The 24,926-nt window shown below is 40.6% G+C and overlaps 1 protein-coding gene across 1 annotated transcript in view; it reads right to left on the bottom strand.

Annotated features, from left to right (window-relative positions):
- Positions 1–326: 326 nt before the first annotated feature.
- Positions 327–24,926, bottom strand: part of LOC103056771 (uncharacterized) — a 43,116-nt gene continuing 18,516 nt past the window's right edge. The window contains exons 3-9 of the mRNA XM_007420738.4: positions 19,269–19,329; positions 17,250–17,345; positions 10,680–10,847; positions 9,970–10,095; positions 8,520–8,740; positions 6,998–7,053; positions 327–6,720 (exon numbers count right to left, since the gene is read on the bottom strand). Of these exons, the coding sequence (XP_007420800.2) occupies positions 4,256–6,720; positions 6,998–7,053; positions 8,520–8,740; positions 9,970–10,095; positions 10,680–10,847; positions 17,250–17,345; positions 19,269–19,329 (3,193 nt within the window). The 3' untranslated portion in view covers positions 327–4,255. The remainder of the gene's footprint in view (positions 6,721–6,997; positions 7,054–8,519; positions 8,741–9,969; positions 10,096–10,679; positions 10,848–17,249; positions 17,346–19,268; positions 19,330–24,926) is intronic.

Here is a 24,926-nt window from a genome sequence, read left to right on the forward strand (position 1 = left end):
CTTCTAGGATCTGAACACTTGGCCTCACAGCCCCATGGGGGGGAAAGCCCTACTGAAAGAACCTGTATAAGATCACAGCTGTACTACTTCTGAAATAATAGCTGTTATTGGGAGTCTGGTGAATATGCGTACAGTACATGAGAAAATCCTCCCTGATCGGTCAGCAAACTCAACACCTACCTGAATCAAATATGAAAGCTTAATGCTTGCTTGCCCTTCAGTGACTTCTCTCCCCTCAGTGAGGGGAAATATTTGACATGAATGGCAAGATTTTGGGAGGAACAAATGACCATTTCTCTGTTAGTTTTTTCACCGTTTCCTTTTTAAAGAGCTTAGGACTTTATTTAACAGAGCCGTATTTTAATACAATACAATAAAAACACACAACAGGGAAGTTGCATTCAGTGCCATCGTATGAGTCAAGATTCGCACTGAATTGATATCTGAGCCACAGAAAGTGAGCAAAACGAACAGAATGGGCACAGAATCAGAGCTAGGTCTTGCTCAAATTTACCATCTGGTTATTGGGAGGACTCTTGGGTTCCCATCTGATAGCTACAGAGAAGCCACCCCCATGGATCAGACGACAATGCAGATGTAACAATGCTCAGTGCCCATTTCTTTTGTCATTTAGGAACAGCAGGGAAAAAGGCAGTGAAAATGATAACCCACATGCTTGGAGGGTTCCTACCAAGAGGAGAGGGGCTCTGTACTCTCAGTGGTAGAGTCTGGCTTGTCTGCCTCCCAGCCGTAGCACAGTACACTGGCTTGCAAAGGAACCACATGCAGAAGGCCACCAAATATTATGGGGGGGAAATGGGGAGAGGAGAAATAGGGGGAAGTCTGGACAAAGCTTGCCAGCAGCAGAGCGCTGGTTGCCTGACAGAGCCCTGAATGGAATCACACCCATCCTCATAGCATCCTTATTTTTGCAATGGTGAGAATGCCCCAGCATCGCCTCTTCTTTAAACCGTAAACTGGAAGGGTTTGTTAACAGAAAACTTCATTGCCTGGAGGTGCCCTTGATTGCTATGGGGATGAAGACCTATTTAACATCTTGTTTCAATAAAATCAGTCACCTGTGCATCTCTAGTATTTAAATAACAGTAAAATTGCATGAATGCAGCTTGAATGACAACGTTTGCTCCCAGTCCATAGAAATGCTACCTTCTAATAGGCTTTATTTTTAGTGCAAGAAAAAAATTAAGCGTTACATTTAAGGAAGACCAAAATAAGTGCTACAAATATATGTGCTAGGCATATTATATTATCTCACTAAAAACCAATAAATATACCCGGAGAATAGCTTCCGATTTTTCATTTACTACTTGCTTGTTACTATAACTTCTGATTTTCATTTACAGTGTATGCATAGGTATTAAAACCCTTACTTTAGAAACAGGGCAACACAATACCTTATGGATCCTTATGATAAAGGCAACCTTAAACATCTTGTTTACTGTTTTCTTTACAGATTAAGGAATGTGAAATAATCATCATTAGGACAATCAGCCAACTTTTTTGGGGGGGGGCTTTTTCTTTCTCTGTTATAACTTTCCACATGGTTCTCTGCTTCCTCAATGCAGCTTCTCCATGACTTCAGGTTCAAAATCTGTGACAAGTTGCATAAAGTGTTCTTCCTGCATTGTACCTGTGTCAGAAGCATTCTTCCCCTTCTTCAGTTTGTTTCTGTACTGCTTGTTTGCTCAGGAAGAAGTTACAGTGAATTCAGTTGGTTGCTAGGAGTCGAAAACTACTTGATGGCACGTAATCAATCTTTCCTATCATTTGATCTAGCTTCAGCTGTGATATTAGGACAGCTCACGTGATAAAGTTCTGTGCACACCTCACACTGGAACTGCATCCCCTTGTGTGGCACACAGGAAGAGTAAACCATGGGAAGCCAAGACATCAATCAGAAGGTTGCAGGGATTGTAGGAGGAGAGCTCCATTAGTCTATGGTAGCAAAAAATCAGGAGGAGTCTGCGGGGAGAGATTCTTCTACCTTGTCTACCACGACTGGACTTCAGATGGTTTCCATCTGATTAAATATTCTGTTAAATATTCTGATTACTAATCATGTGTACAGAACTATACATGTATTTTATTTATTTTAGGAGAATACAAAGGGTCTAGTGCAAAAGAAGCCAGTTATTCAGCCCTTTTGTTCAGCAACTGAAACGTTCTTTCTCCTTTTCACAGATTCTAGCCCTGCTTTTGATGTTTGCTTAGTAATATGCATTGCCTCATTTATTCTTAGCCCGAGTTATCTCCAGGTACCCCTAATTTAACTGGCTACACTGCACTGGGACACACTACACTAACTGGGTGGAATTGGGCATGTGGTCTGACAACTTCAGTTTTAAAGATTTTAATTCGCTCTTAATGACTTTTCTGATATGGCCAAAGGGTGTTATAATTCCTGTTCATGACAGAAATCATGAATGGCTGATTAATTGATGAAGGAGAAAGGAGAGACAAATGATACTAATGCGGCATCAGGGATTAAATATAAATAATTCTGTTTTGGAAGTAGTGCATTTTCCATACCTTATCTCATTCAATCTTACAACAGACCTGTGACTCAGGCCCTTAACATTTTTACTGCTACAGATAGGAGTGAGAGGATGAAAGAATGCAACTTCTTCCAACCAGCTCAACCAATTGGTTCATGGCTAAGATGTAATTTCTCATCCAATTTTTAAGCTCTGATCACCAGATTCCTAATCTTTGAATGTCAGTACCCAATTTCAGTTTTACAACCCTGGCTATAGTTTGGAAATACAAGAAAAGAAAATACAAGAAAAGACATACATCACCACTCCTGTCTATGTTTATATAAATATAGAGAAATTTTCACCCACCTGCTGCTTTGTTCCCAAAATTACCACATGCTAGCATAAACATAATATGGTTCTGTTTTGATAGACAATTTGATCTGAATTTGGGCTAACATTCACTCGACTTGGCTTCAATGTACTTTTCACATTTTTCCTCCCATCCCTATTTTGTATTCAAATTGCAATAAAAAACTATGAGTTAAAATTATTATTAATATTACTATCCATTCTGAGTAACATGTTTACAGCCACTGCAAGTGAGTTGCTATCAGAGATTCAAGGTCTTGAATGAAGATTTAACCTGGAGAGTCTTTGCTCAGAGATTAAAACCAGACAAGCAAAGGCAAAAGGATGCATGACATTGGATCCTACAATGATCTGGCAATGTATGAAGCCTCTGGATTGGCCAAACCTGATGTTCTGTAGGGGCGTTATCAGCAGAGCAGTATTTAGAGAACTGTTGCATGTTAACTTTCCACCCTCAGAGCCCATTTTAATGAAAGCTCCACCTGATATTTACAGAAAGAGCTGATGTGATTTGTGCTTATCCATCTGCATAGGTGTGCGAATATCACAAATGAAACAACCTATGGACTGCTGAGGCATATGTCTGAAGGCACCTTCAGACACTTGGCCTAATGTCTTAAAACAAGACCAAACAGATTAATCGCAGACTCAGCAAAAAACAGGGCCTCCCAGAACTGGCCAGTGAGTTTCCACTAAGCTTGATGGTGTCCATTAAAGTTCTCCAAGGCCTTCTAAGGAAATGAAAAAATAACTTTTGCCTTTAAGAGTTCAGCAGATCAACTCAAAAAGGGATCCTTGACATCAGCCAAAAGATCAGCAGTGGAATATACTAGTTAGATTCCACCCAATAAGCTTTCTTGCAGAGTATCATATTATTTGCTTTAATGCATATTTAAAGTTTGGGATAATATATGTAAATAAAAGGAAAATGAGAACAACAAACAACATGTAGTAAATAATACTGGTTAAAAAACTATATACTGTTGGCTTATATTTTGTTGTAATTAATGCCTGTACGGTTACTGTAATATTAGTCCCCTCACCACAGAATATAGCATTAAAAAGACTTAAATAACATTCTGAGTGTGACTCACAAATTATAATAGCCAAAGAAGGTTGTGTTGGCATTTTCAAGCCTGCAGAGTCCCGTTTTCCAATTATTACGTTAGTAATATAAACCTTCTTATGGATTCCCATCCACAAACCATCAATCTTTAGATGAACTGAAGCTTCTAGAAGTGGTATCCAATTCCTATTCATGTGTTTGTGAGACACCTACTTTGTAGGCAGATGCGATATAACAACATATTTCACTAGAAGGAAAGTAGTGATACGCATCAGAGCAACCCTCATAGGGCAAGGTGATGGGATTTGAGGGGGCTGACCCATCACTCATTTCTATTATCATGGCTTATACACTGATTATTCATTGCAACTTCATCTCTGTTGCTGTAGCTTCTAGAAAAGGCAACTTCAGACTCATCTTCTCTTTCACCACTTCGACCTCTATAAATTCCAGGTGACGAAAGTCTTCCACTTTCAGAACTGGGACTTCTGTATAACTCACTTTCTGGAATATCTTCAGCCTCAGCACTTTCAGTTCTAGGATGTGATGTAACTGCACATCTGTAACTATAATTTCTAAAAAGCATGCCCTCTGTGCATTTTTCATTTTCTTTGCCACAGCTGCTAGAAATAGTAGCCTCTGAAATACCTCTGCTTTCTTGACTGGAGCTTCTGGATAATAAGTCAGCTGCTTTAAAGCTCCCACTTTCTTCACTATGGCTTCTAGAAAAGCTATGTTCGGTAGCCTCTTCATTTTTTCTGTGAAGCTGAATAGGAGTGGAAGTCTCTACAGGATTTCCACGCTCACTGCGATTTCTAGAAAAGCTGCCTGCTTGTTCATATTCAATTCTGGAAAGACCAGACTGTAAGACAGCTTCGTTTGTCTCACTTGCATACCTGACACCATAATCTGGAAAACTTGTATCCTCATGACTTCCTTTGCTTTCTTTACTCTGATATTTCATAAGATCAGTATCTGCAAATCCTTCTCTTCTGCTGCTTTGACTTCCGGAGGAACCACCTTCCAAAATGCCTCTGTTGATTCTAGAAACGGCAGCTTTTACAAAACCTTCACTTCCATCATTCTGGCTACTAAAATAGTCACCCTTAGCTGGATCACTATGAGCTCTGGCAAAAACACTTTCAGTTAAGCCTCCTTTTCTGTTGCTCTGGTTTTTAGAAAACCCACTCTCTGATTTGCTTTTGCTCCCACATCCACGAAGGCTAGGGTTGTTATCTGAGACACCTCTACTCTCCATTTTGTGGAGTCTTGAAAGATCAGATGGTAAAAGTTCTTCACTTCTGGGGCTAGGATCTCCTGAAATATTAGTTTCCAAAGAACTTTCTCTTGCCCTACTATGAATTTTTAAAACTGACTCCTCACACATCTCTTCATCTACACTAGTAGGAGTTCTCACAAATACACTGTCACTTAAAGTTGTACTTTTTATACTTGGAGTTTTAAAGCCACTACCCTTTGAGACAGATTGTCTCTCATCACTAAGGCTCCTAGAAACACTACCCTCTACAAAGGCTGTGTTAGTATTACTGGGGTAATTATTAAGGCTATCTTCCTGTGTACCTTCAGTATGGGCTTGAGGAAAGACAGTATCTGTAGAGCTTTGATTCTGGTCTCCCAATGAACTATTTCTGCTGACTTCGCTGCTGCTTTCAGAAATGCCACCTACAGGGACTCCACCATCTTCAGCACTCCTTGTTCTACAAAGTACAGGTCCAGCAAATTCTTCATGGCTGCCTCTAAATTCAGTTTCATCACTCTGGCTTTCAGATAGGCTGACCTCTGAGATGTCCCCGCTTGCCTCACTGTAAGTTCCAGAAATGCCACCTACAGGGACCCTACCATCTTCAGCCCTGGTGGTTTCGGAAACAATAGGTTCAGCATATCCTTCATTTCCATGGATATTTCTGCATTCATTTTCATCACTCTGGCTTCTAGAAAGGTCACCTTCTATATAGGATGCACTAGTCCCACTGTAACTTCTAAAAAGGCTGCCTTCTGAGCTATCACCACTGTGACTTCTAGCAAAAGTGTTGTCTGTAAGTTCTCCATCTCTGTTGCCTTGGCTTTGAGACTGGTTACCATCTGGAACACTTTCTTTTCTAGAACTATGATATCTAGGTCCAGAGGAATTATTGCTTTCCCCACTTTGAGTTCTGGAAAATTTGGATGACAAAAATTCTGCACTTGTGTGACTTGGACTTCCAGAATTGTTGCCCTCTTGGATATTGTCACTTGTCTCACTGTAGGTTCTGGCAAATACAGTCTCAGTCAAGGCTCCACTTTCATTGCTTTGGGTTCTAGAAAGGCTACCCTCAGATATATCTCTGATTTCACCACTTGGATATCTGCTGCTTTCTAGGTTATCACCACTTCTCTTACTATGGCTTCTGTTACTCCCAATCCGGTAACTATAACTTCTGGAGCTATTGCTTTCCATGGTGTCTTCAGCATCTGCAAAATTTCCGCTTCTATTGCTACTACTTCTGGAAGGACTCCCTAAATTATCTCTTTGGGAATAACTAGAACTTTCAAAGATATCTCTGCCCTCGCTGATATAACTGGTAGAAAGGCTACAATCTGGAGTGCCTCCACTTCTATTGTTGCAACTACTAAAGGAACCATTACTGGATGCCACTTTGTTTCCACCATTGTGACTTCTAGAAAGTCCAGTTTCCAAACTGCTCCAACTCTGCGTCATTTCATTTGTCAAATCTTTTGCTCTTGATGCCACATCTGAGACATTTGTGATGTCAGAGTCGGGTAAAACTGCAAAGGAAAAACACAAAACACATGGTTTTTCTTTCTTTTTTTAATTATCATTTTCTGTTTTATTTTTGCTTTCAGTACTCATACACCTGAATTAGCATAAGTGTGAAGAGTATTCCATGAGTTTTTGATATTGTATCCCATAAGCTTTGCATAATCTTGGCTCATTCAGTTCTTCAGCATTTGGGAAAGCAAATGAGATTTCGTCAAATGTTGGATGCATATTTTTTTTTAAAAAAAATGATAATTTCAATGCAATATTAAACAACGAACTTACAGGACTTTGGTCTGGAGAAGATTTTGCTAATGAATGCAGGTGGTGGGGACTCCATGCTGTGATTAAAATGACAACAACAACAAATTAGTTCAGTTTTACTGTAAAATATAAGCGTTCAGAAGAATAATAATTTAGCAATGTAAGCAAAATTTAAAAATAAGGAGTCCTTCCTAAGTTCTTTTGAGGGTTCCCATCCTGGAAAACTAAACAGCCTCTAGGACAACAGATGCTCGCTGCCACGTGTCCTCAGGATAAAAAACCCTGACTCTCACATCGATCTATCCTTAAGAGTTGCAGCTATATATGTAAAGGACTGTTTGTCATTGGCTCCCCCTCCTTTTTTTTTTAGCAGTTATAAAATAGGTGACAGCAAATACAAAGCCTTTTGCACTCTTGAATATTTCCAATGAACAGGCATCTCTGGAATTCTAAGCAGCCAGAAGACTCTATAACATACTTTGTTAATATCTATTAAGTGTATTAAGGGTCCGCTACCAAACATGTGCAGTTCCAAAGCCCTCTCTTCACACGAACACCACACAAACTCTAATATTCATGCTTTGAATATAGATATATAGATATCTGTATAGAAGGAACTCTTTATTACTTAGATTGCCATGTGAGCTGGAAGGCTGGGTGATCAGCTTACATTATGCAGGTGCCCACACTATGAATGGAAGCAATGCTGTAGAAGACATGCAACCATGGAGGTCTGGATGCTATGAAACCATGCAGACAGCTAGAGAAAAAAAGTCTTATCTGCATTTTGGAATTAAGCTTTGAACTAATCCTAGACTTCAGTGTTATGCTTCACAACAGACTTCCAGAAGTGTGAGTTCAATTGACCAGTAGGAGAGCCGTATTAGTCTATGGTTAAAAAAATCAGAAAGTGTATGGTGGCACCTTTTCTAACTAATTTTATTAAATTTGATCACTTGATGAAGGGAGCTGCAGCTCACAAAACTTAGGCCTTTTAATAAAAAATGGTAGTTGAAAAAAGTGCCATCAGACTTCTGATTTAGTGACCAAGGATTTTAAGATTCAGAACATCAACTGTATGTAGTGTCAGTATCTAATGCTAGAACATGCGGGAACTGGAATCCCAGTCCCTTCATTTTCCAGGCTGAAGTTGCTAACTCTACATCGTAGTGTCGATATCAAAGAACACTACAGCCTTCTCAGAACAAAAAGGACTAAAAACCTGCGGAATGTTTCCATTTTCCTATTCAAAATCTGAATCTGATGTTTGAAATGCAAAGTTGCATTCCGAACATTTTTCTTTAGATGTTGACATTCAAGCACCATGAGACTGTTGGATTTCCTGATTTTTTAATTTTGATGTTGAAAAAAACCCTTCAGGTATGACATGCCATAGGCATCAGATGCTTGAATATTGAAATAATTTCTGAAGGAAATTCAATCTCCCAGAAGAATTTTGAACAGATATTTTGGAGGAAAATTAATCTAAGCTCTGCTTTCTTTTCAGTTTATACATCCAGAAGCTTCAAATAAACAGTCTTACCTGCTTTCTTCTCCTTCTACTAGTTTCCTGTAAGTGAGAATCTCAATGTCCAAAGCCAGCTTGATGTTCATCAGCTCTTGATATTCCTTAACCAGCTGAGCCAAGTCTTGCCTGGCACTATGAAGGGCATCTTCCAATTTTGCCAGTTTTGCTTTGGCGTCGTTGAGGGCTGTTTCTCCTTGTAGACCAACATTTTTGATGTTATCCTCTAATTGTAGACACTGAGTACACAGAAGACCACAAGTGAGGGAAACCTGTTTCTCTCAAGCTCCCTGTTCTTCTTTCCTCTTCCCATTTGAAATAAATAAAAAGTCGACGTAGGAAGGACACAGAAATATCTTATTGCTGGCATTCCTTGTGCCTTTCAATAGCAGATATAAATTGTGGCATGTCTCCAAGAAGACAGAGAATCATAGAGAAATGCCTGCTCACGTATCTTCACCAGCTCATTGCCACCACTTGCAGTTTCCCTTTATTACCCTATCAGCTCTAATGTACAGGGATAGCTTGGTTGTTGCTAGGTCTTCCTATTAGCTTGGATAACCATCACATTTGAATACTACTAAGCCACACAGGAAAAGGAACAACATATATACTTGTATTTCTAACAGAAACACATTAATGAGATATTACATAAAGTCAACCACAAGTTAACAAAGTTAACAAAGGTAAGGGGGCAAATAAGACCATCTGAGCTTCCTGGACTTATTTTCTCTAATAGTCGTTTTTCTCTCCTTTGTTCTTTGAGATATAAGTATTCATAATTTCTGTCATACATGCCACATTTCTCCTCAGTCCCAGCATATCTGGCTGGGGATGATTGGAACTGATAGTTATCATATGTGGAGGTTCCCAGACTGAGAAGTACATTGGCTTAGGCAACATGGCACTTATGGTATTGTAGCACCCTCAACATGCATAAATGAGATCCATACAAACCCAAATTAAACATACATACATATACATATATACATATATACATACATACATCTAAAAGAGAACCAGTTTGGCATAATGGTTAAGGCATCAGGCTAGAAGCCAGGAGACCATGAGCTCTAGGCCTGCCAGCGGGTGACTTTAGGCCAGTCCCTCTCTCTCAGCCCTAAGAAGGAGGCAAGGGCAAACCACTTCTGAAAACTTTGCCAAAAAAACTGCAGGGACTGGTCCAGGCAGATGCCAGGAGTCAACACTGACTCAAAGGTAACAAACAAACAAACATATTCTCATGTGATCACGAACACTTCTGTGTTCTTGCATGAAGGCTTTCGAAATGAGATGAGATAACCAAAACCTCATCTAATTTATGACATAATGAGATTTCAATCATGTTTATTTTATTTTTAGGTTTTCGGTGTCTACACTATTGCCAGGAATATAGGCTTCATTTGCGTATTCCTATGTGTTTGGGAAGGACTGTGATTTTGCAGTCTTCTACCAACCACATTCTTACCTGGCTTTTCAGAGAGACAATGCAAGACCTCATTTTTTGGATCTGTATATTTAACTCGGCAATCACCCTCCGGTCATTAAGGAGATGGTCCCCATACTTAGCAGATAACACTTCTCTTTCATTCAGCTGGAGGGAATAATTAAGAGAATATTACACACTGTAAATACTTCCTGCCCCCTCCCTCCTCCAACATCCACAGCGTGGAATGTAAGGCCAAAACCCCCCAAAACCATTACTTTGTGATCTACAAGGATCATATTCACGATTCAAGTAAAAATCTCTGCCCCAAACCTCTGGAGCTCTAGGCTCAACATGCACAGACGACATAACTTTAGATCTGTGACTAAAACAGCACAATTAAGTCCTTCCTATCTGAATATTAATCTATTTTCTGCTTTCCCATCAGCATTCCTGTGAATACTCTTATTTTCTTCTCCTTTCTCGTTCTTTGCCTCGTTATTCTATTTAATCTGGAGATTTCTTTTACACCAAATTTTCATTTCTTTCTTGACCTTGTTGAATCTCATTGTTGTATTTTCTGTCAGCCTCCATTTTCTATCCCTTCGTGCCATGCATTTACTTCAGTTAGGTGTGGAGGGCTGTGGCTGAACCAAGTCTCTGTAAATTATTCTCCTTTTCAGGGCTACTTGTTATAATTGAGGTCCACCAGCAGCACTTTGGACAATTTTTAATGGAACATGGATATATACCTTGCTTCGGGTGAGTGCCTCCAACTCTTCCCAGCTCCTGATAGCCAAATCTTCATACTGAGCTCTCACATCCTCTACAATCCTGTGGGGGTCAGGCATGTATCTGTTGTTGTCAATCCCCAGCACAACTGAAACATCTTTAATCTGTGACATCACTTCCTCAAGTTCCTAGTTCAGCAGGAAATAGGCTGAGATTAATATGCAAATCATACCTTAAGTTTACAGTGGTTAGATCTTGCAACTAAGCATTGGAAGCTCAACTATGATTGGATACAATGTTAATTAACATTATACATCTATTTTTTGTGTTCAATATGTCTCATACATATATTACATCAGTAATATCTACAACAGCTCTGTATGGTAGGTCATTATTATTACTCAAATGCGGATCTGAAATTCTATAATAGAGACCTACAAAGAAATGATTTTCTGGCTAAGGAAACCAGAAGAGGGCTCAGAAACAGTAGATTCCCAACTCATATTCTCATGGCATCGTAACAAAAGCAAACCGGTCCCCCACACAGCTGGATTATGATTTTTAAAGATCACTGCAAAACCTAGACCTTTTCCTGAAAATAAGAAACAATGTTTTGTTCCTCTAGAGGGAGGAAGGCAGAGTGAGCCCTGGAATCAACTTTTCCACAAGAAAGGAAGGGGAATTGAAAAGAGATGTGGAACTGGCCATTGTGATGAGGAATTCTCAGTCCTAAAATAAGCTGAAAGAAAAATTGGAGAACAATAATTCTGAGGCCACCCCACTCCTGTGATATGTATTACAATACCACAAAAATGAAATGTACATAATGGCAATGTTTGGAAATGGCAGTCATCCCCCAAGTTATCTTATAAACCATCTGAGAAGAAATAGAGCATCCGTCAGTTTTATTTACAGCCCAAGACCAACACAGTAAAAGACCAGCATACAATACAATAACTATAAAAAGAAATTTTTAAAATTGTGAGAAAGCCCTATAATAATTAACAGCTACCAATTAATAGCGTGAAGAAGGAACCAGACGGCTATTGAGAAGAATTTTGCAACCTTCTTAGAGGTTTCTGAAGAGTGGTCACCTAGAAGAAGGGGAAACAGAATACTTATATAGAGAGAAATCATTCTGGGAGAATGGGTTGAAGAATGTGTTATGTGCCACATGAACAAGCCAGAATGATAAATAATAATTTCAGACAATTTTTTCTAGACCTGTCTGGTGATTCTGGAGATTGTATCTGGGATTTTCTGTATGAAAAGCATTTGTTCTACTGATCTATGGTCCTGCCCTATTTGTGCCTGTTTAATATTAATTACACATACAGAGAGAGAGAGATGCCCACACTCTTGGAAGAGGATGAAGGATGTGTCATCCAAAATCTGCTAAGCAATAAAGGCATTTGACTATTATGTCATAAACTGACCTAATCCTTAAAGAATCTATAGGAATGGTGGTTCATTAATGTCAGCTCTCCAATGGTGCCCTCTCCCTTCTCCCCAACACACTCTAGAGTGGTTGCATATGAATAAAGTTCCATACTGGAGGTCTCATATATGTCCCCAGACAGTCCAGTGCACTTCACAGTTATAATAGTAGCAATTATATCCCATCTTTCATACAAGGAATTAAAATGGCTTACCCCCATTTCATATTTCTAACCATCCTGTGAAGTAGCTTAGAATGAGAGAAAGTGAATGGACAAAGGTCATCCAGTGTATTTTACAGCTGATTAGGAACTTGAGCATTTGATTCTTCAGACTTATTTTAACACTCTAATATTGGCTTTCAGAGTTCAGTGGTTAGAAACTGGAGGAGGACATCCTATACATTCTTTCTCATGGATCTAGGAAAAAATGCTAACTCTGTTAAATGACTCTCCAGGTACAAAGTTTCTGCATAATCTGGAATCCCTTCATCTATACAGGTATATTTGCCAAAAGTATGTCCTTCAAGATGTCTATGGCCAAGAGAAAGGGATAGGTGGTGTGGGACTAGTTGGTTCAACTTCAGTGACCCTTTATGTATTTAACATGTCAGAAACATTTTTTAGTCTCAAAATCCTGTTCTGAATCCTTTTTTAACCTATTCTGCTCTTTACTTTATGAGAACAGGTGCAATGCTTGTCTACTGAGCTTTGACTAATCACCCACACTTCAATTTTGACAAGGTTTGCCAAACTAATTAGAACAAGGAATGGGCATATCTGTCAATAGCAGTTTTGCAATTTTTGCAAATCTGCTAAGTTCAGTCTGTCAGTGAAGTTTTTTTTTTAAAGTCTGCAGTAAAATATGTGCACATTGGTGCATATTTCTCCAAACATGTGTTTTTATATATTACTTTTATGCATATATAAATGCCTATACATGATTCCCTAATACACTTCTTTTATTGGTGAACTGCATTGCAAAATTTTGAGAAGGGTGAATCTGAATAATAACTAAGATTAAGGTTTTATAGATTTCTAAATGTGAAATTCAAGCAAATAACATGTATCTTCTACCCTTGTCCTTCTTTCCATGCTATCTTTTCTTTGTAGAATAAAGCAACTCCCTGATCTCTGGCCCATATTCATAAATGGCTGATGTTATCAAGACAAGGAGGAAGGGTTTCAAGGTCATTTCCAAAGGCAGATTCTTCAGCATAGTAACTTTCACAGGAATCCTTGTAGTGAGTAAACCACACAGACACACAGACACACACACCTGTGTCATGGAGGGGCAGGCAAGACCGTACCTGAAGGTTCTGAAGTCAGAACCCTTTGAATGTTTGGCCAGTCCTAATGTTTTATTAATGGTTAGATAGCATCACTGAAGCAATGAGCATGAAACTGAGCAAACTCAGGGAGGCAGCGAAGGACAGGAAGGCCTGGCGCGATGTGGTTCATGGGGTCACGAAGAGTCGGACACAACTTAACGACTGAACAACAACAACGTTTTATTTTCTCAAGCTTTTACTTGTCTCCAGTCAAAACTGATTTATGATGGCAAGAGTCCACAGGCCTTATCCCACTGATCTCCCAAAGGAAAAAATAGCAGCATTAGAACCTTTTTGTAGTGATTCTCAGGCCTCTTGGAAGGGCCAAAAGCTGGGAAGGGATGCATGGTTTGTCTATCAGCAGAAAAAGAACCACCTGCCAACCCAGTGCATTTGGGAACTGATTATCTCAGTTCCTAATAAACAGACCACCAGCATTTAAACAGATTTTTAAATTTAAATCTGCATTTAAACTTATTTTTAGAGATAAGAAATGTATATCTACATCATTTTGAGAACACAGCACACTGGCCCCAGGATTTATTGCCTTTGAAGCAATTAAGGTTGTCAACTTTGGGAAGCAGCCAAGAGACAATGTCATGGCAGAGGCAGGTAGGCTCATGATGAAGCCAGGTGGAATCTGGTTTACGATGAGTGGAGGCTGGAAAAGGGGCTGCTCAGTATTGATTACCTAACAAACATTGTTTACTGAAATGAATCTGCAAAATGCTGTCTGGGTGGTTTGTTGCTGCAAGACCAATTGGTTACCTGATTCAATCACCTCACATGATAAAGGAGAGGAGAAAATGTTTGAAAACCACCTATTCCCGATTCTGTCTCAGCCAGAGAAGATCATACTACAGGTAGTTCTCGTTTAGCAACTACCTTGTTAAGTGACTGTTTGCTGTTATGATGGAGATGAAAATAGTAACTTTATGACCAATCCTCACATTACGACCTTCACAGGTCCGTAAAGCAAAGGAAAGCTGAAGTAAGATCATAAGCACAGTCGTGGTTTCATGTACAGACTGTTTCACTTAACGACTGAGTTGTCGGTCCCAATGGTGGTCGCTAAACAAGGACTACCTATACTCAAGTTACTACTCAGGGCCTTAGTTTTTGGCATCAGTGTTAGGGGCACACTTTGTTCCTACAACTAAAACACATTTCTGAAAAGCCTACCCTAAGAAGAGTCTTCCCCTTCCTTGATAGACTGAAACCTGTTCCTTATCATCCTGAATTAAGCACAAAGCATAAGTCACGCGGGCCCACAACAGGCAACCTCTACTATGGGCACATTAGCTGCTGCATTTTATGCATCAAGAGTAGTTCCTAAAGAGTAGCCACCTGCTCTTTAGATCCATGCCCCTCCTGGCTGGTTAAAGCGGGCCAGGGGGGTGTGGTGTGAGTGGGTTCTGGCGATGATTAATGCTTCTTTGAGTGAGGAGGTTGTTCCTTTGCCTCTTAAGGAGGGTTTGGATCGGCCCTCCTCAAGAAGCCATCACTAGACCCCACTATACTGGACAATTTTTGTCCAGTATCTAACCTCCCCTTTTTGGGGAAGGTGATGGAGAAGGTGGTTGTGCAGCAGCTTCGGAGGACCTTGGATGAAATGGATTATCTGGGATATTCCACTTCAGTCGGGATTCAGGCCTGGGTATGGGACTGGGACTGGGACAGCATTGGTTGTGCTTTTGGATGATCTCTGGCAAGGGCGGGATGAGGGCTGTGCATCCATCCTGGCCCTACTTGACCTCTCTGTGGCTTTTGATAGCACCGAACATAGCATCCTTCTGGATTGGCTCAGAGGATTGTGGGTGGGCAGCATGGTGTTGTGCTGGTTCACCTCCTTTCTCCAGGGCCGATTCCAGGTGGTGGTAGCTGGGGAAGAGAGATCCTGCTCTCAGCCCCTACTATGTGGAGTGTTGCAGAGTTCGGTATTCTCCCCTCTCTATTTAACATCTGCATAAGGCCGCTGGGTGAGTCATCCATCGCCATGGGGTGAGGTATCATCAGTACGCTGATGTTACCCAATTATACATCTCTGTCCCTGGTGAATTAAGCAATGCTGTGAAAGTCTTATCCTGGTGCCTAGAGGCTGTGAGGGTCTGGATGAAGAACAACAGGTTTCAGCTGAACCCCGGCAAGACTGAATGGCTTTGGTTTTTGGGGTCTTCTGGTTCTAGGACTATACCGTCTTTGGTGCTGGATGGGGTAGCACTGCCCCAGGCAGACCCAGTGCACAATCTGGGGGTCCTCCTGGACTCGCGGCTCCTGCTCAAAGAGCAGGTGGGAGTCGTGGCCAGGAGGGCCTTTGCAGAGTTTCAGGTTGTGTACCAGCTGCACCCATTTCTGGATCAGGGGGCTCTGCACACTGTCACTCATGCCCTGGTCACCTCCCATTTGGACTTCGTAATGCGCTCTACGTGGGACTGCCCTTGAAGAGTATCGGGAAGCTTCAGCTGGTGGAAAATGCAGCAGCGCAGGCAGTTCTGTGTGCCCCTAGAAGGGTACCTGTTACACCTTTGCTCTGCAAGCTGCATCGGTTGCCAGTTTGCTTCCAGGTCTCATTCAAGGTAGTGGATAAGGTGAGAAAGGACAGCACACTAGCTCTGCCAGCAGTGTTTTTAATCCTAGCAACTGAGTTAGGTAAGAATAATGAAGTCCTTTAATGCAGCATAAAATGGGAACAAAGGGGGTTAGAAACCTGACAATCAGGAACACAAGCACAGAGAGTGGCCCATAGGTGCTCCTTAGACAAGCAATCAAGGCGCCTGGCCGCAGCTCTTTCCTTTGTATTTAATCCAATAAATCAAACAATAAAGTGGTTGGAGATGAGCTTAGATGCCAAGGCAGGGCAGGGGAGCCATTCTTGACAGAGGTAAGATGGGGGATTCCATAATGGCTTGATTTAAGAAGCAGATCCTCAAGAGTGTGAGAAAGAAGAATTCCAGCCTGATTATGTATATGTATCTAGATCAGTGAAGGTGAGAGAGGCTGCGTGAGTACCAGGGAATTCCTTCCTGAATCGGTGGAAATAGTTAGGCCTCAAACACCAAGGATGTGTAGCAGATATAATTGCACCCTCGTTGCACACAAGGATGCCTATGATTGATAGAGACGAGTGGTTCTGCTTCTTAGGTGCCATCATAACTACTCCATGTAACTCAGATTTAAGATACATGTACAAGCTATTGCAGGTCACAGTTGATCTGGGATGTGATGACTGAGGAGGCTCCTTGGAAGCCAATCATTAGCAGAAAATCAGGGCAGCAATCCAGTATAAAAAAAACCAAGGAGAGGAAGTTGAATCACTTTGCACATACTCCAAGGCACAAAGTCTGAGGAGCTCTATGCAGGTATGAACGTTTTCAAATGCATCTCTGAATATTTGTAATTGCCACAGGATGCCTTATTACTTCAGCAAACTTTCCATGTTTCAAATTTGGTTCAGATGCTTATTGTAAGGTGCTTGTGGCAGTACAAGAAAGGGAGGGGATAAAATCAGAAAAGGAGGAGTACATCCGCTGTTTACTTTCTCAGTGTAGGTCACTTCCCCCTATTTTTAAGCCAGATATTCCCTGCATCTACTAATAAAGACAGGATGAGTGTGCAAACGTATCTTCTGACCTGCATGGAGTAAAGTGTCCTCAAGACCAGTTTCTTTGGGATGTGTTTAAAATCCAAATAAACAGTAAAGTAGAATTTTCATTAAATGATGATCATACTAAGTGTCAACAAACTTAGATGTGGATATTTACTACAAACTAACACCACTCCAGGACACCCATCTTCCTTCCTTCCCTCCCTCCCTCCCTCTCACCTGTTCTTGGATAGTAGTCATTAACTCCACCCACGCATGTAATCCACTTAGTTTCGTTTCCAATTCTGTTTTGTGCAGAAAGCCATTGTCCAGGTCCTGTAGATGGATGAAGATCAGAGAAAAAGAGTTTGTGACTTTTCACTTTAGCTGGAGCTTTTAGCATAAATTTCAGTCACAAGCTAGGGGAAGGGGAGACTGATCTTTGCAGGATTAGCACTCTGCCCCGCCATTTGAAAATAGCATTAATAACAGGTCAGAAATTTTGACTTTAATTGGGAAAAATCTCTGCCAGCAGAATTTCTCTGAAATGTCCCACCAAAATGCTTGCCTTCCCCAGTGGTATCATGAGCTCCAGTAATTATACAGCTTAGAAACAAAAAACGACCCCCTGAGTCTTCTGTTTCTATCATTGCCATTCTGAAATTCAGGTGACATAAAGCATGTACCTGTGTTTGAGAGGTTAGAGTTTGTGGACTGGACCTCTTTTACTCTGACAATTTTCTTGCGGCATATCTGCTGGAGAGATTCTATGGCATTCATACAACAATTTATCAATACAGTATTTTAATGAGTAAGAATAAGTAATAATGGACAAATATTGCTTGCAATAACTTTAACAAGGAATAAACAGCACTTGCTGATGTTGCAACAAAGCAGTGGGGGCACAGGCCATCTTGTTCCTAGCACGTCATTCAAGGGACAGCTTGTTCAAAGAGGGGAACGGTCCTGCTCAGACTGCCACCACTAGTGCAGTCAGGGTGGAGGATGAGATATGTCTGCCCTGCATTTCTAAGTTTCAAATTTAGAATCCTTGATTTAGGGAACCAGGCTATGTACGTCTCTACAGATGTCATTTTCCACCATATGTACGATTTCCACAATACTTTAATAACACTGGAAATTAGACAGGAATCTGGGTTGGCCCACTATGTCATCTCTTAATCGTAAGTAAAAAGACATCAGGGGAATAAAGAAGGCAAGTGTGTTTTAATACAGGAAGAACACAATGAAAAGGAATTTACAGTTAATAATAGCAGCCTGCCCTGATCAGAATTGTTGACGCCTAGGCACCACAGCAATCACCCCCAGCTAACATTCAAAATTATTATCTATAGCTGGCATAAGAGAACTTGTAGTGGGACAAGGATTGTTACAAAGTTTAGAATCAGAAATGCTGGAAAATTCTATTATACATTGAATAGCCAATATAATTATATAAGCTTGACCAAGAAATCATAGATTGAATGCTAGATGAACCTGAACAATTACAGGGCCTGGGCCTGGATTCCTTTTTTTAAAAAAATTGATTTTCAGAGGAAAAGTTACAATCAGGCAAAACTGTTAAGAATTCATGGCCACTGTCCCAAGCCAGCACTTCTATGACTCATTTACCTGTTTATTCCAGCAACAACAATAAAAACAATCTGATATCATTATATTCTGGATTGCACTTTCTTTCTAAGTGGCAGTGAAGAAATTGTGGTAATGATAAAAGTTTTAAAATGGTGAAAATCAAATGCTAAACTTCAAAAATGTAAAAACGGAATTATCAGATAACGGGAATACATTTCTCGTTATCTTTCGTATGCATTTCAGCAATACTTTCTCAGGGTTATTGTTATTTTAAAATTCATGTCAAGCTCTGGCATATGAACTTTAAACAATGGAAAATGTTTGGCACCAATTTTAAAATGAAACCTTTTAAAAATTTAAACATAACAGAATCTGGCCTTTTCTTCCCACTTTGATATTATCCTGTTTCTTTCAAAACCATCCTTCTTCCTCCACTTTCCCGGGTATTGCTTATTCTAAACCTGCAAGTCATAATTCTGGAGATTAGGGATTACATTAAAGCAAAATAATGATCCAATTCACTAAGATTCAAACAAAACTACTTTTGTGTTAAACTGTCTCAATTCTGCAAAAGCTCAATCCAACCTACAGATGATTTATCCACCCAGACCCTGTGAACTGCTATCTTCTGCTGGATCTGAAATCGAAGAATGCTTCCCTGCTCACCTTTTTGAGTGTCGTGAAGGTGAATTCCAGCCCGCTGCGTTTGTTTATTTCTTCTTCGAATCTAAATGAAAGAGGGATGGTTGGTATGAATGAAATGCCGGAAGATATCATTAAAAGAGGCTGTGTAATTTAGGTTCTCTAGATTTCTTCCCGTCCTCTGTTTAGGAAATAGGACCAGTGATCCCACACAAGCATTCCACAAAAACCCTACACCTGGGCCATCTGTTCACTTAATTGTGAATTATTATAGCTCTTAGAAGCACCAACATATGGATCCATGATACTGGTTGCTCTGCAGGTGCACGCTAATGAGAGACCAGCCCTACCCTGAAGAGTTACCAGAGCAGCTATACAATGTCTGGGAAAATCATATACAAAATAATAATTCTGGAATTAATAGCAGAAAAAAGTAATGGCAGTAACTAAGTTTAGAACAAACGACAATTAGTGGGACTACTAATCACTTCGTCACTCGACTGCCTCAAGGAACAAAAGACCTTTCTTTCCAATACTTTGTCCCATTTCCTTCCCTGGTGCAAAGCATTTGTGGCTTGATGGTCACAGCTTCTCACTGGTCATCTCAATAGCATCATTCCGCATGGCAGTGCCTGAAATCAAATCATATCAGATGCTCAGGTATTCCATACCAATCTGTGAATGTAAGGCTTGCTAGCACAAAGGACACAGGAATTGCTCATACAAACTAAATCACCTTTATAAATCTGAACGTCCTCAGCAAAGCTCTCAGATATGCAAATTGCATCGGAGGAAATCGCAAAAGGTTTTTCATTGGATTTGAGCAAAGGACAAAGCATACATTTGGCTTTTGAAAGGGGCACTCTCACAAAATGGCTCTCATAGTGAGTAGCCAGTCACAAAATATCATTTATCAACTTGCTCCCTACCATACTAATCCCCTAAGATGCCTTTATGCCCCAGGGGGAGCACACTTCCAAGTAAAACTTTGGGCTGCACTCACCCAGCACTTTTTCTAAAAATGCTTACGAGGTCTTTTCATTTAAAAAAAAAACATTAAGGGATACTATTTGTCACAGCCAGTGTTGGCCACTTTTCTGCTTATGATTCAATCCCTACCCAAGGGCTTGGAAACAATAATAGTAATAATAATAACAATAACCACCACCACCACCATGCCAAATCCAGTCTAAACATCTGGCTGACTGTGTGAGCAACCATAATAACAATAATTCAAGTGGGGCAGGGAGACATCCACGGGAGCAAGTGCTATGGACATCCGGATGATCTGGTGAATCACTCTACATCTGATCATTTCTGTCCTGTAGTTTCTATAAATTAGTATTTAAATCTGTGGCTCCTAAACCATTTGACCCAATTACCCCTTTTCCTGGTCTCAGATAATGTCATTACCACCCAACCACCCTCCCCTTCCCCAACTGTGTCGTTTTACTACACAAGTGTCTCAGCAGCGGCAGTCCCAAAGGGGCATGCTGGAGGCCACACCCGGAAAACACTGCAGAGGAGGGGACGAATTAAATCTAATTAAATTAAAACCTAATTAAACCCCAATTAAATTAAGTATGGTTAATATACTACTCTCTCTGTATTCAATCATTTACCCTTTCTAACACATTAAAAATTACCTATGTGGAAACCATCTTTGGAGGAACCTCAAAAGCAAAACCCAAGACACAGACAACTGTAAGATATGTACCCCTAAGTCACTTAACTTAGATTCATGTAGCAGGAAGCCCCACACAAACTGTAGCTACCTGCTCGCTAGGTAATATGGAAGCAGGATCTCTAAATAGGTTTCCCTCCTTAGTGACCTCCTAGGACATTTTAAGGTACTAAAGCAGAGTGGGCAGTTCTAGGCTTGCTGAGGCCCCAAGTCTCTTCTATACAATTGGACTGCCACAGCTGAAAATGGGTGGCACAGTTTTTCTCCATTCAGAAGTAGAAAATACATAGAAGATGGGTTGTATACTCTAAAATAGGTTTGCCATACTTCTAAAATAACAAAGAAAAACCATAATTGCCTGGAATAAAGAAGGAACAACCCCAACTCTCTCCCTTCTGCATTACTGTCCTGCCAAGTGTGGCCCTCAGCCATCTCCTGCTACTAAAAGCATGCCATGCCCTTGCCTCTTTAGCAATGATTTTTTGCTTTCTCGATTCTGACATTTCTTTTTTAGGCAAGAAATGTGGGCACTTTCGTCTGTGAGGTGTAGATCGTATCAGTGCCTTCTGCAGTTTGGAAGCATCAAATCCCTTAAGTACCCCTACGACTAGGTGACTTGAGATTCTTTCAGGCAATCCACTTTTTACCAATCCTCCCAATCCTTCTCAACCTAATTTAAAGTATATTCAGCATTGATCCAGGCTATTTTAACTATTTGCTAGATATAGAATAGATCTATTTGAATAGATCTATTCAGACATTAGCATTCTATACCCACAGTCACGTTTATATTTTGCAAGTCTACAACTTACAGAAAACCATCAGCCAGTACCTGCCCCTTTGGAGTACAAAGAATTGTCTGCCAACCAGTGTTCACGTCTATCCTGTCAGACTGCCCAATAACAGTGGGCCTTGTGACTTGTCCTACCCTCTCTGGTTTCCTTGGGTCTGGGCATAAAAAAACCACCTCTTCTTCCTTTCCAGCAACAGCAAATTAAGCAGAAGACTAACATTTGCCCCCTCCTACAATTTATGTCTTTCTGTGCATATATTTATGCACATTTGTCCATTGTTTTCCCACAGAGAGCCAGAGAAGCTTAAATTAAATTTTAAAAACCCAAACAAACCATAAATAAGTGCACTGAAAACCCTCAACATGCTCTCATTTGTCACAGCAGCAAACCTTGATTGCTTGCTTCCCAAAGTCCTAACACTGGCAAAGTCCTTATATAACCCCCATCTATAGCATTGTAGGATCAACATTGCCCCACACTTGGGACTGCACCATTTGGTGGAGCTCTCCAATTTCACTGATGTGTGTCCTGCTTTCTTTTCTAATGAGTTTTAAAGATCATAGAGATGACCCATTCAGTGGCTGAATATATAGACGACCATTTATCCATGGAGAGACTGATGGGTGCAAAATAGCTCTGCAGCCATCTACCCTATGACAAGAAGGTAATTTCTTCCTACTCATTCAGTTTCCCTGGATCTGATTTGAGTTTGAAACTGTCACAAGCAGACAAACAGTCTACTTCCTTGTGGAATGATATGCTCAATGTGGTAAGGGAAAGGTTGATGTCTGTAGGATCCCTGTAGGATGCCAGTCTGATTAGTTCCTGAAACACCCAGCCAAACACAGAAGAATTTGTCATCGCAAAGCATGTGCCTCTTTAAAAAATACAATAGCAACCCACGGGCTTTCTCTCTAATGTTCCTCCAGTAAAACTCTTCATACTGCAGTAATTCCTTACGGAGAAGAAGGCTAGTTCTGCAAATAGCGATAAGCTCACTTGATTTGATTTTCTGCTATTTAAGTTACTCCTCCCTAACAACAGGAGCGGGTAGTTTTCTGAGATTACGCTCTTTGGTTGTTCCAGCTGTATCCCATGTGTCATGTACACTGATTGCTCATGCATATGAACATGGTAATCTTCTGTACTTCGTTTCATCTTACTTTCTTTATAAAATGTGTAGCTGAGCATTTTAGAGCAAGTAACCAGATCAGAGCTCTATCTCCTACTGCATCTGCTCAACTTGTGAAGATCCTCACAAAGGTAAGACCAGACTAATATGAGCAGTTCCAGGACTGATGGAAGTGGATGTACAGGGTGGTATCCTCTTGCTCCCTGAAGATAAATGCATGTGTTTAAAGACAGGTTTTGTTAGGCACTTAAGATGGGATGAGAGCACAGCCCCTTCACTTTGTGATCCTGGAAGCCTGCAAGCACAAAGATAGCCAATTACCTCCCCAGGAGGAGATATGGAGGTTAAGTTCTGCCTGACATGTAGGTCCCACAGGGACCCTTCAGGCAAGCTATGAACCCAGCAGACCGGTCAAGCACCTGAGAGTGTATTCTCCTCAGATGTGCAATTTAAATATGAGTGATAGCATGTGAGCTTTCTAAGTAGAGAGGTTACAGCTGGGGAGACCCCTTTAAAACGGTGACACCATTACAAGCTGTTACAGTATGAACATAGTATGTTTTTCTTCCCTCCCTTTCTCATTCAATTCAAGTTCATGAGCTCAGGCAGAACCAGGAAATGTTCTTTGGTTCTTACTAAGCAAAACATGGTCTAACAGTGTAGGCTACTGGTTTCCATTACTACCTCCTGTAAGTACACAGTCCACGGTTGGGCTGCCAGGATGAAACTTGTAGAATTAATTCAAATGTACCAGCAAAGTGGAAGACAAGGCAGAGGCCTTCCTCAATTTTTCCTGCACCTTGTATGTATGAAATATTACATCCTAAAGACTCAAATAGCTTCCCATGCCTTTGTCCTCTGCAATAGCGTAGCCATGTATCCTACTTCACAAGAGATAGCCCTCCATCTGAAGGGAAATCAAAGAACGCTCCTAGGTTTCTGGAAGGAGCAATTTGTAGCCCATGGTTGTACCTGGTCCTTAAAAAACCTATTTTATAGCTACCTCAGATGCTCTTCTTCCCATCTCCCTTATCCAACTGCCACTGCTGCTACTATTGTAACACTCCATTACAAAGTTGTGAGAAGATAACCAACAGGTGTGCCACACTGACTGCTAAGTTGGAGATTAAAGTGTCTTCTCCAGTGCTCCTGTGTACATTTGGTCTAAGCGGTATGTGTGTGTAGGTTCTCCTTGTAATAAAGCCATTGAACAAAATGTAAAAAGTTAATCAGATGTCAGAGTAACGCTGGGGGGTTATAATATAATTCTGAAGGGAATTCATTCTAGCATTTGGTAGTGACACAAGAGGCGGCTTTTTCCTGCATGCCTGGCAAACAGACCATTACCTATAATCATTCTTACTTGTACAAGTTGCCTATGATAGCCTTGTCTTCCATGTCTATTCCTTCAGGTAAAACATCTCTTCCAGCTCTACTTGGAGATCCCTGGGACTGAATGTGGAAACTTCTACCTGCAAGACATGTGTGTATCTACCACAAACCTTCTTCTAATGCTTACACACTAGCTATAGTCCGCAACTACCCAGAGTTGCTGGGGACTGGGCAGCATATACGTTTAATATATTGTTGTTGTCATACTCTGTTCATTCACTTTTTATGGGTACCTAAAACCATCATTCCTCCATTCCCATTCCCTTTCAGTTGGAAAATCCAACTTCACTGTGTGAGACGGATCGTTTTTCTAACTATGATTATCTTTTAAAAAGGGGCATTTTTAAATACATGCATTGATTTATACAGTGGGCAGCTGCACTGCCGAGCATCTACTTCTGCACATCTCTGCACTATTACTTATTCACAATGAAGAACTACATCTGAATAAGGCTGGGGCCACAGACAGCCTTACCAGGTTTCAGATCTGGAATAAGATACGTGCAGTTGAACTGGGAATAGACAGATCTCAAATGCAGTGAGCAGAAAATACTAGGTAGTTGTTTAGTTAAAGCGAGGCTCTCACTATTTACGCCTGGCGTAGCCTGTTCAGAAACTTTATACTGTCGGTTATTGCAAAGAACATTGTAAATCTCTAGGTCCTTCTAGGCTTGGAAAGG

Source organism: Python bivittatus, unplaced genomic scaffold (genome assembly GCF_059951505.1).
Source record: "Python bivittatus isolate LINGU-HERP-01145 unplaced genomic scaffold, Pbiv_v1 ctg000220_np1212, whole genome shotgun sequence".
Lineage (NCBI taxonomy): Eukaryota > Metazoa > Chordata > Lepidosauria > Squamata > Pythonidae > Python > Python bivittatus.